Here is an 11,029-nt window from a genome sequence, read left to right on the forward strand (position 1 = left end):
TTAAAAACTGGGCTGCAATAATATACATGTAGGGAGCAGTAATGCACGCCCACGTTTGGTGGGAAGTAGCTGCAACACTAGAGAAAGGCGTGGTGACAGAACTCTTCAAATAAGGTGTGCAGGTGGGACTTGGGTCTTCCCATTGATTTTGGGAAATGGATGGGCTGTTCGTTCCCTTCCTTGGCTTCTGTACCATTGTAGAGGCCTCCTCACTGCTCTGCTGATTGATGGAGGGGGGGTGGGGGTTCCTAAATTTTAATGTTTGTGACCTGAGTCTATCCTGAGGAAGAGGAGAGCCCTCTCCCTTCCCTCATGGCCAGCACTGCTGCTTGCCAAAGGATGCCCAAGCAGGCCAGAAAGACCCTCCCTGTCCATCCCATGCAGTCCTTCCCCTCTTGAACTCTCCCCACCCCTCTCCCAGGTGGCCAGGCGATGGGGCAAGAGGAAAAACAAGCCCAAGATGAACTACGAGAAGCTGAGCCGTGGCCTGCGCTACTACTACGACAAGAACATCATCCACAAGACGGCCGGGAAGCGCTACGTCTACCGCTTCGTCTGCGACCTGCAGAGTCTGCTGGGCTACACGCCGGAGGAGCTCCACACCATGCTGGACGTCAAGCCGGATGCCGACGAGTGAAGGCGACCGGCTGGGGTGGCCGACGGCCTCGTGTCATTCTGGAGAGTTGATGGGACTTTGTCTTTTTTTTTTTTTTTTCCTTTTTTTTTTCGTTATTTTTTTTTTTTTTAAGAGCAACTCAGATCTGATGCTTTGAGGATGTTGGGAGAGAGGGTGGCGGAAGAGTCAAACTTTCCGTCAAAACCTAAAAAGTTTGGTTCGGAGAAGGATGGGCCTTTTTCTTCTGAAAGCTCCAAGACAGGCTTTTTTGGGGTGAAATTCTGAGTTTTAAGAAAGCCAGAAAAATGTAGCTCACTTTAAAAAAAAAAAAAAGAAAAAAAAATCCTCCCCGTCCCTTGCTGTTTAGAAAACCTATTAACAAACGGATCCCTTCGGTTATTGTGCTGTTGGCACAACAAACTGACAGTTCAGGAAATGACAGTATTCCTAAGGATTTGAGGATTTTAAACTTTTTCGGGGGGGAGGGAAAACAAAAGTGGGTGAAACTTCCTGCTTTGGGGAGGGGCAATATAGGAAAAAAAACAAGAACTCGTTGTCGTTCTTGTTACATCGCCTTTCTGTCGATTGTCTTCTTTTATACAAAAGGCAGAATTTTTGCTAGGAGGGATCAAGACTTTTTTTTTTTTTTAATTTGTTAAAGTTTTATTTTATTAAATTTTGTGCCAGTATTTTTTTTAAATAGTCTTAAGCTCTAAGATGGTCTCAGTATTGCAATATTGTGTGTGTTTGTTTCTGTTATGCCAGCAGAGAGTTTTATCACAGTGAGGAAAAAAAAAAAAAAAGAAGTTTATGTAGACCCCACTGGAGAAGTGTAGCGCTACGACTCGTGATCTCTGAATCGTATGTGAAGGAAAATGAACTCCAAACTGGCTCCTGGGGATGCTGGCTGGGTGTGCCGCTCTCGCTTTGAGTCCCACGCGCTTTGCTCCGCCATTTGCTGATAAAGCTGGTTGAAATTTCCGACAGCGCTTTGTTGTTGTTGCTGTTAAAAATAGGTCTTTTTTTTTCTTACAGCTGCATTTTGTGCACAAAGCGGCTTTTCAAAACGTACCGAGATTTGCAGCGAAAATGGCTTTCACGTTTTCCAGGGAGCGTTTTCGCTCAAGGAACACTCTGGTGCTTTCAAGAACTTTTTCGTTTTTGGGGGGTCACGGGGGAGAAATTCCCATATTTTGGATGTGGTAGCTGAAAAACATACAAATTGATGAGGGGAAAAAATCCGGAAAACATCGAAAAACCGAAAGGAAGTGTTTCTTCCTTCCCGTTTTGACCAGCTCTACCTTTATTGCTGTATGTCTTAACCGGCCGGGCACATGCAGAAAGGAAATTGGCCTTGCAAATGGGTTCTTTACTGCCCTTTGTAAGGCTGATCCTGCAAAGCGTGTCAGGGTGTGATTAACATGAAGCATATGACTGTTGTCTCTGGGGTAAACGAGAGGCCTCGTGTGCCTGCCCGCGCACAAGACCGGTGCAGGATCGGTCCCGGGGGGAGCTGCTCCTCCTGTCCTCGGAGCCTTCTGCAGCTGCTTTGCCTGCAGAGCGGCAACTCCAGCTTCAGCGAGCAGTCCCTGGGACGCTCTGAGCAAACCGAGGCTGATGCCAGGGCTGGGCTCGAGGTGACAAAGAGGACAGGGCAGTAAAAGTTAAAATACCTAGATATGACCCCACAGCCGGACCCGTGCGGATCCAGCTGCAGAATCGGGGCTTTTGCCCTGGAGAGCTGTTGGGCATTTTGTTTTTAAAGACAGTATTATGCATTTGAACCAAAAGTACCTTTTTTTGTGTGTTGTTTGTCTGTCCATCTGTGTGTTTTAGGTAGCTGCGTTAACACAGAGGCACTGTGAGACAGCGGTGCGGGGGCGAGGCAGGGAGAGGCTTTCCGGAGATGCTCGGCAGGCGAGGGCGGGCAGGATGGTGCAGGGGGGAAGAAGCCGGGGGCTTAGGTAAGGGGGGCTGTGGGGTATGTTCACGGGGCTGGGGCTGCACACCATCCCGCTGAGCGTACGGAAAAGTAGCGGGGTGGACGGAAAGGAAGGAAAAGGGGACGGGAGGAAGGTGAAAGGAGCACCAAAGGAGGGATGAGACGCTGCCTGCTGGGAGGTAAAACTTAGCTGGTCTCCGCAGGCAGATGGAAGGGAGCAGCTCGGAGCTGGAGAGAGGAAAAACGTAGATAGTGGGGAGCTGCAGCGAGGCGCCGGGGCTTTACCTGGCAGGGACCAGCTCGCCAAGGAGCGGGCATGGTGCAATGGCACAGCAACATGCAGCAGGCGGGGAGCACAAGGGCACCCCAACGGGGCACGCCATCTGGGTGGGGTTTCCAGCAGCCAGCAGTTTTTGTAGGCTTTCCATTGCTGTCTTGCATGCAGCTGCCAAGTGCCCTTAGCTCTCCCTTCGAGGGCCACCTCCAGCATGGCTTTGAAATAGCTTCTTCTGCCCTGAGAAGTCCTGCCTGTGGCACCACGCCGTGCCCTGGGCAGTGCCTCCTGCCGTGCTTGGCCCATCAGGTGCTCGGCTGCAGCTGAAGTGCCTTCTTCGAGCAGAAAGCAGGGATGACATTTCACTCAGATGGAAGGAAACAGAGTTTCCCATCGTTCTGCCAGGCGAAATCCCTCATCTGCTCTGCTGTGCTGATTTTTTGAAGGTTTCCAAAATGCACCTGTTTCACCGACCACAAGGGTCCATGCCCAGGGATCTCAGGAAGACTGATTAAAGGTTAGAAAGGGCAGATCGTGGAGAATGGCTCTGTTTTCTGGAAGTAGCCCCTAGCCAGAGCTTCCTCACCGTTTCTTATGGCCGTTTGCCACCCCGGATCGCAGCCTGTGTGCGAGTGCCGCAGCAAAGGGGCAGTGCCGTCCTAGGGACATCCTTTAGCCAGGTTCACAATTCACTATTTTCCTCTACTTTTTGTTCCCATTCTAGAGACCATCCCAGAGAGGGCTGTGTGCTGTTTTTATACACTGGAAATCTGCAGATTTGTTTGTTTTCGTTTTTGTTCCTTTTTATTTTCTCCCGCTTTTTAATTGCATGTTGACTGGTGGAGAGGGATGTGCGAACCAGATGTGCTGGAACCCAAACCCTCTCTGACCTCCTCTTCTTCGAGGCCACGAAAATTTGGTTAACCCATGCACATGCTGAACCAGAAGGATGGGTTTGAGAGGGATGAGAGATCTGCCAGGGACGGGACTCGCTCCTGTGCTGGTTTCTCTGCGCGGGGCTGAGCTTCGCCCTCGGCAGGTACCTGTGGCACTTGGCAGTCGGTAATTGTGTCCTGGTGTGGAACCTCTCCAGTACGTTTGGTGGCTTTGGGTATTTCCTGTGTCCTGCTCGTGACCTGCTGTTCTCGGTGTCTGACCCCCGCAGGGCACGTCCCCCTCTGTCCTTCTCTGTCCCCTTTGTCCCCTGGCAGAGCCTGAGCCCAGCCCTGGGGGCGCGGCTTTGGCGAGCAGCCTCCCCGGGGCTCGGCAGGCAGCACCCGGCCCTGCTGGGACCCTCCTTTCCCAATTGGCTTTTTAAGGTGCGTTTCCCAGAGAACGGGTCATTTCGAACATCGGGGGAAAGGGACCTCAATAAAAGGTGGAAAAAAAGCAAGCAGATCAAAAAGCAAGCAGATCCGTCTGCTGCTTGTCCCTCTCCATCCCATCCCCATGGACGATGGCCAGAACCCGGTGAGCGTGCACGTGTAGATCCATTTATTTACACACTACGACCACCCAGCTCCAGGGGCGATCATTCAGCGCGAGATCGCTCTGGAGAAACGCCCGACAGGGCAAGAATAAAGATATTTTAAGATTTAACCTCCACACCTGTTCCCAAAGCGCCACCTACTCCAAAAAACGGTCCCAGTAAGCACCAAAAAATTCAGATGCTGCAGGAAGCATCTCCACCTCCTGCCTATTTCTCTTCTGGAGGGGTTTTCTGCGAGGCTTTGGGGCTTGGTTGCTTTTTCGTCATAAATGTCGCAAATTTTGGATTCCTTGGCGTGCTCTGCTCTCTGGTAGGGTCTATATAACATCCGTGAGCTGTTGTCTACATTCCAAAGAGGTTTAAATAAATGATAAATCTATGTATACGTATATGTTATAATGGAATATCTCCAGGAATTAACTGCCTCAGTTAAAAAAAAAAAAAGGTTCTTTTTTTGTTCTGTTTTGTTTTTACACATGGGATTTTTTTTAAGCTGATAAACATAGAAGAAGAAAAAAAGAGATTGTTATATTGTGCTGTTCGACTATTTTCCAACTTGTATTTTCATATAATTTATATTTTTTAAAAGTGGAAAAAAATTTTAAAAGCAAGATTAAAAAAAAAAAAGGAAAAAGCAGGTGCTTTTTAAAAAAACTGAGCTGAGGTAGCTTAGAGATGTAGCGATGTGTGTGTGTGTCCGTGTGTTGTGTTTTGTTTTTTTTTTTTTTTTTTTTTAAAGGATACAAAAAAAGTCCCTCCTACATTGAATACTTAAAGAAGGAGGGGATTGGTTTTGTTTTAATTGCTGATGCTGGCACATCATTTTGCTGGAGAGTTTTTTATATACTGTAGCCTTATTTCATATCGTATTTTAAACCATGTGAAATTAAAAGAAGAATAATTCATAACGCTTGGTCTCCGTGTGCTTATTGAGCCTTTGTTCTCACGCTGGGCGCTGCCTCTGCCTTTCCTGTTCAGGTGGCAGCGGGGACAAGGCAGACCCCGATGTAGCCGCAGCTTTTCCAGCCCCTCCTGCTGCAGCAGGGGGATGCGCAGGTTGTCCTCTCCAGCTCCTCGGAGGCTGTCCCCACTTGGCACTGCAGGCCATGGGGCACATCTGGCATTTCAGTACGCCCTTGAGTCCTGAACCACCACGCAATCTGTAAAAAATACGTTTTTTTAACGCCTTATGTATTTTCCCAGTGAGATTTATGGTGGTTCAGGTATCGCCTTGTCCTCAAGCCAGGAGGAAAGCTGTGCCGCGGCACGGGGCCGAGCGGAGCCCGTTGGCGTGGAGGCCTGGCAGTGCTCCTTCACGGGGTCAGGGTCTCGCAGAGGTTCTTGCAGCCCAGGACCCGATGCTTATTCATAGGGCTGGTGAGCTTGTGACGGGGAATTCCTCGTGGACAATGTCACTGACGCTCGTTCGCCTGAATCATTGCTGAGTGCGGTCACTAATGCACGAATCAGACTTGTTGAATACCGAGAAGAGGGGACAAGTCACCGGCGTGCGTTGCATCAGGATGCAACAGATGAATCCAGGATAAGGAATATTTATAACGACATTTACAGCAACGCCCAGCTTGCAGGCGTGCGGGAAGCAAGAAGTCCCGGGGTGGGAATGAAGGCTGAGATGTGGATGGGCAAGAACCACCCTGCTCCTTGCAGCAGCAGCGTGGCCCCAGGCTGCTCCAAAAACTTGGATAACCCCTGGATTTAGTTGTAGCAGAGCCTGGCTGAGAGGCTGCTCTGAGAGGTGAGACCCCAGAGCGGGGATGCACCCAAGGCAGGTGACCCCCTGGTTGCTCCATGACGGTGGGGGCAGTGAAAAGCGAAAGGGGTGAGGGTGCCCCAGCTCTCTGAGGGCGTTTTGCCCCCTTTGCAGATGGGTGTGCAAGGGGAGTGCCCGCGAAACTCTGCAGACCGCTGCGGGACGAGAGGGTGCTGCTGGTCTGCGGTGCAGAGGGAAGGATGGGATTATAGGAATCGAAAAAGAATGGGAAGCTGAGCCCGCGGACACCCAGCCACTCCCTCAGAGCCACCTTGTCCCCCCCACTGCATGCAGAGCCCGGAGACAATTGCTTTAATGCTTGCACTAAAAATACACGTGGGTGGCCTGCTGGGGGAAGCCCCCATGCACCTGCTATGGAAATCACGGCGAGCGGTTAACGTCCACGGCTCCCCCGGAGGAAGCATGGGGGGGGGTGGTGGTGGTGAATGAAGCAAATGCTCTCTCCCCTCTTCTGGTGCTCTGCATCAGCATAGGGTGCTGCAAGACCTGCCTAGGAGTTTTGGGAGGGGGAAGCAGGGTTTGGGAAGGGGCTCACGCTGCAGGCGAAGCATCACCGCCACCGCCAAAAGCCGTCCGGGCTCATTGCTCGTGGCAGCGACACGTGCAGCTGGCTGCAAGCCAGGAGTTAATAAAAGAGCGCCCACATCCAGCTTTGTTTCCTCAGGAGGAGAAAGCAACGTGCGTGGAGAATGGCACCTTTACGAGGATTTTGCACGGCTTATTGGCCCCCGGTGCCCAGACATACGTGGCTGGAGCAGCACGCAGGTTTTCTTTTCCAGGTGACAGCATGAGGACATGCACAGCCAGCAGCGTGACCCTGGGGAGCCTTTTTTGCACTCTCAAAGGTGGACACAAAGCACCAAGAACGGCTGCTTTAAATAGAGGCCAGGGGCAAAGCGGCCTTTTTCAGGTTGGTGTCTTGAAATGAGACATCTAAACTGGCGCTTGAGGGAAATAAGAGAGATTGAAACAGGAACCGAAATTACTGAAGACTAAACTAAGGGAAGGGCTCTCTAGAAATCTCTGAGATAGAAAAAGAGAGGTCTAAGGAGGCTCTTAAAGGGGAGAAATGGGAATATAGGGAATGGCATGGAGAGGGATGGAGAGGGAGGGGGTGCAAGGACTGGGCTGGATGTCATGGGGGAGCCTGCTAGGACAGGCACACCTTCGCTGCACCGCGTTTGCTCAGCTGAACCCTGTGGCAATGAACTTTGCTCCATCCCTTGGGCCGTGCACGTGTATGCACGTGTATGCACACACTTGCACATGTATGCGCACACTTGCACATGTATGCACACACTTGCACATGTATGCACGCACTTGCATGTGAATGCACACGCCTGCACACCCCTCTGCACATGCTGTGCATGGCCAAGTGCTCGCTGGGGACGGCAAGGGCCCTCCACCAGAACATCTGGGGATGCAGGGCTGGCGCGAGGCACTGGGGCCTCCCTCACACCCCCGGGGCTCGCCGTGCCCGGGCGCTGCCGCAGGTGGTGCCGGGGGTGCCAGGGCCACCTCTCGGCGTCAGCACTTTCCGCCCCTCGCGCTGTTTGCTTTCCGCGGCCGGCTCCCTCCCGCTGTGCCGAGGCCTCTGAACGCCGTCCAACAGCAACTTTCCGGCTCCTCCAGCGGCCTTTCCCCCACGCTGCCATTCCCTGGCCCCGCTTGAAAGCCAGCCCCACAATGCGCTATTGTGCCAGGCTGCTCGGGGGGGAGGCAGCGGCCGGGGCCAAAACACGGCTGCCGGGGGGTTGCACGCCCACCAGCACCCAGACACCTTGCTGGGGTCCTGAGGCTCGTGGATGGTCCCCAAAATGCTGCATCCTGGGGTGGGGATGCTCCCTGAGATGCTGCATTGCCCTCTTGCCTGCAGCATCCTTTTGGGGACCGGGGTGGGAGCTGGGTGCTCGCGGCCCCGGTGTGCTCGTGGCCGTGCTAACCTGGGCTTATTTCTTCCTCGGGACAGCGCTGTCCTCACACGGGTGATGCTGCGATGCCCCAATCCACCCCTGAATCACCCTCAGTGGGCACCCAGCGCCCCCCCAGCCCTGTACTGTTCCTCAGCTGCCTCCCTGCCCTCTCTCCTTCCCGTCCCCTTCCCCTCACCTCTCCTGTCCCCCCAGACCCCCCAAACCCCCCAATCCCCCCATCCCCACCGGGCTGCCTGCTCAGGGCACAGCCTGGGGCAGCCCCCCCGGCCCCCTCCCTCACATCGCCTGCCGCTGCAGCTCCGGCACCATGGAAAAGGCGTCGTCGCAGGAATGGTGCCATGTATTTTCAGCTTCTATTCATGACATTTACCAGCTGGAAACCGCGAGGCGAAGCCAGCGCCATGCAAGCCGCCGGCTCAGCGCAGACCACCAGCGTGCCCACCGCAGACCACCGGCGAGCCCGCGGCCACGAGCCCAAACCCAAACAGCCCCGGGGGCGGCGGGGAGCTGGGTGCAGGGGGAACAGCAGGGAGAGAGAAGTGCGCTGCAAACCCCATCGGTTCCCTGCAGACACAGAGGCGCAGAGGAGGGGGTTTCTCTGGGGGGACACACTGTCATTACGGGGTAGGCATGCCAAGAAAATATAAAAGCCCCCACAACGAGCAATGTTTTTTTTTTCTTCTTCTTCTTTTCCTCGAGGTTTTTATGTTTTTCCTCATCCCAGCTGCTCCTGCAGAAAACTTTGTGCCGGTGGTGGCAGCACGCGCCCTGCCCAAGCCGGGGGAGCTTTTGCTAAGTGAGCTCCAGGAGCCAGGCAGGGGATTTGGCAGCAGCAAGGGGGTTGCTGCTGGTCTGAAAGGGCAGGAGGGGCTGGCTGCTCTCCCGAGGCATCAGCGTAGGGCTAATAGCACGGATTTAGCACGGATTTGGAGACAGCAGCTGTGTCTTGCGGGGTTGTCACCAAGTTTGGCCTCTTCCACTTCCGTGCCTCAGTTTCCCCAGCTGCAACCCCATTTCCCCTGCCTGGTTTAAAAGCACCACACAAGCACTGCTCCCTGTTTGGGAGCCAGCTGGGTGCTGCTGCTCCTGCCAGCCCCGAGACTCCCACATCATTTCACCAAAGCCTTTCCTCAATTACCCGTTGCATCCCACAGGAACAAAGCAGGTGCTGCCAAGGCACCGGTGCCCGCAGCCTCTGGCACCTCAGCAAAGTGCAAAAAGCAAACCCATCCCCGCAGAGCATCGCTCCGTCCCGCTTTGACCCATCTGCTATGGGGGGCTTGGACACACCCAAAATATTATCAGTGGCTGTACCTCACCAGGAGCAAAGGCAGATGGAGGCACTGTGTCCCCCTGCCAAGGTGGCCCTTCCTCGCCCAGGCGTTTTGCATCCCTTGGAGCGAGCACCACGAGCATCTGTTTCCAATCCGCCTGCCAGCCCGTGCGCCGCCCCCGGCCCCCCCCAGAGCCCCTCTCCCCCGCGCCCTCCGTCTGGGCCAGCGGAAGGCCCTTGTCGGAGCAGAGCTCCCCGTAAATCACCGGCAGAGCTGCCGGGCTCTCTATCACCGCAAGCTCATTTTTCATCGCGAATGCAAAAGAAAAAAGCGAGTGGAGGGCAGCATGGGAAGGGAATGAAACGGCAAAGCTCAGCCCCAGCTCCGTGTCACCTTTCCCCTTTCCCTCTCCTTCGGAAACCCTGGTCCAGGAGGCTGGGGTGGGCAATATGTGTGGTTTTTATTTATTTATTTATTTATTTATTTGTTGCTTTTCCCCCTTTTGGGGTCAAGGTGTTTCTTGCGTGAGATCCGACGCGGCCTCGTTCATGTCAGATCCAATCCCCACCAACGAAAATCAGCACTGAACTCTTCGTGCCAGCTGAGGGGAGAGGAGAAGGACAGGGGGATGCAACATAAACCCAGAAAGGGAAGCGAGTGGCCTCACGCTCACTGGGCTGCCACGGCTATTAATTCGGGGGAAGGTCTCAAATCATGGGATTTTTTTTTTACTGTCCTTGGGTGGAGGGGGGGAAAGAGCCCGTTGCTGGTGAAGAACAGTTGGGCTGTTTGGGGAAAAAAGTGATTTTTTTTTTTGCCCCTAAATGTAAACCCTACGGCCCACTGCAGTCTGGAAGCCTCTGCCACTGCTGGCCTGGCCAGAGGCAGCGCCGAGCTTTTGACTGGGGCAGAACCCTTGTCCCTTCGACTTGTTCCGATAAAACCATGGAAGGGGTTGGGTGGGAAGGACCTCAAAGCCCACCTGGTGCCACCCCCGCCATGGGCAGGGACCCCTCCCACCAGCCCAGGCTGCCCAAATCCCATCCATGGCCTTGGGCACGGCCGGGGATGGGGCACCCACAGCTTCTCTGGGTGCCTTGGTCAGGGCCTTGCCGCCCTCTGAGTGAAGTTTCCCCTGATGTCCAACACAAATCCACCCCCTTTTAGTTTGAAGCCATTACCCTGCGACTCGCAGCAGGGACACGGGTGCTGGCACAGCTCTGCCCCGACGCTCCCACCGGCCCTGCCCTGGCTGCTCCCCACCGGCCCCGCTGCAGGTGCCTGCCCTGTGCCGGGGTCCCACGGCGAAGCCGGCAGAGCCTCGGGGGCTCTCCAGCAGCAGTTCTGCCAGGAGAGTATCGATCTTTTTATGACAGAAATATTTACCCCAGAAATGGCTGGGTAAATCGTCGAAGCGTTGGGAGGGGACAGCAGATCTGCAGTGATTTTTGCTTTTCCTTTTTTCTTTCTCAAGAGCTCTCGAGTTGCTTATCAGAGCAAGCTGCCACCAAACCAAGACCCTTTCCAGGTTTCCAAACAATTTATTGTGATCCTGGGCCAGCACACGCTGGTTGCTGCTGTGTGTCACCCCGGTGCCAGGCTCCGAACCAAGCACATCCTTTGGGCATTACAAGTGTCACCCGCCTCTGGCTTTGCACGGTATAGATGTAAGGGAGAGCCAACGCTCTCATTTTGAGTCCAGATCACA

The 11,029-nt window shown here is 54.0% G+C and overlaps 1 protein-coding gene across 12 annotated transcripts in view; it reads left to right on the forward strand.

Moving 5' to 3' along the window:
* Positions 1-5,226, forward strand: part of ETS1 (ETS proto-oncogene 1, transcription factor) — a 77,456-nt gene extending 72,230 nt beyond the window's left edge. For all 12 annotated transcript variants that reach the window (XM_083808539.1, XM_083808533.1, XM_083808536.1 and 9 more), the window contains one exon: positions 422-5,226. In XM_083808539.1, coding sequence (XP_083664665.1) covers positions 422-637 — 216 coding nt within the window. In that variant the 3' untranslated portion in view covers positions 638-5,226. The remainder of the gene's footprint in view (positions 1-421) is intronic.
* Positions 5,227-11,029: the final 5,803 nt, after the last annotated feature.

The sequence above is a fragment of the Anser anser genome, assembly GCF_964211835.1.
Source record: "Anser anser genome assembly, chromosome: 22".
Classification (NCBI taxonomy): Eukaryota; Metazoa; Chordata; class Aves; order Anseriformes; family Anatidae; genus Anser; species Anser anser.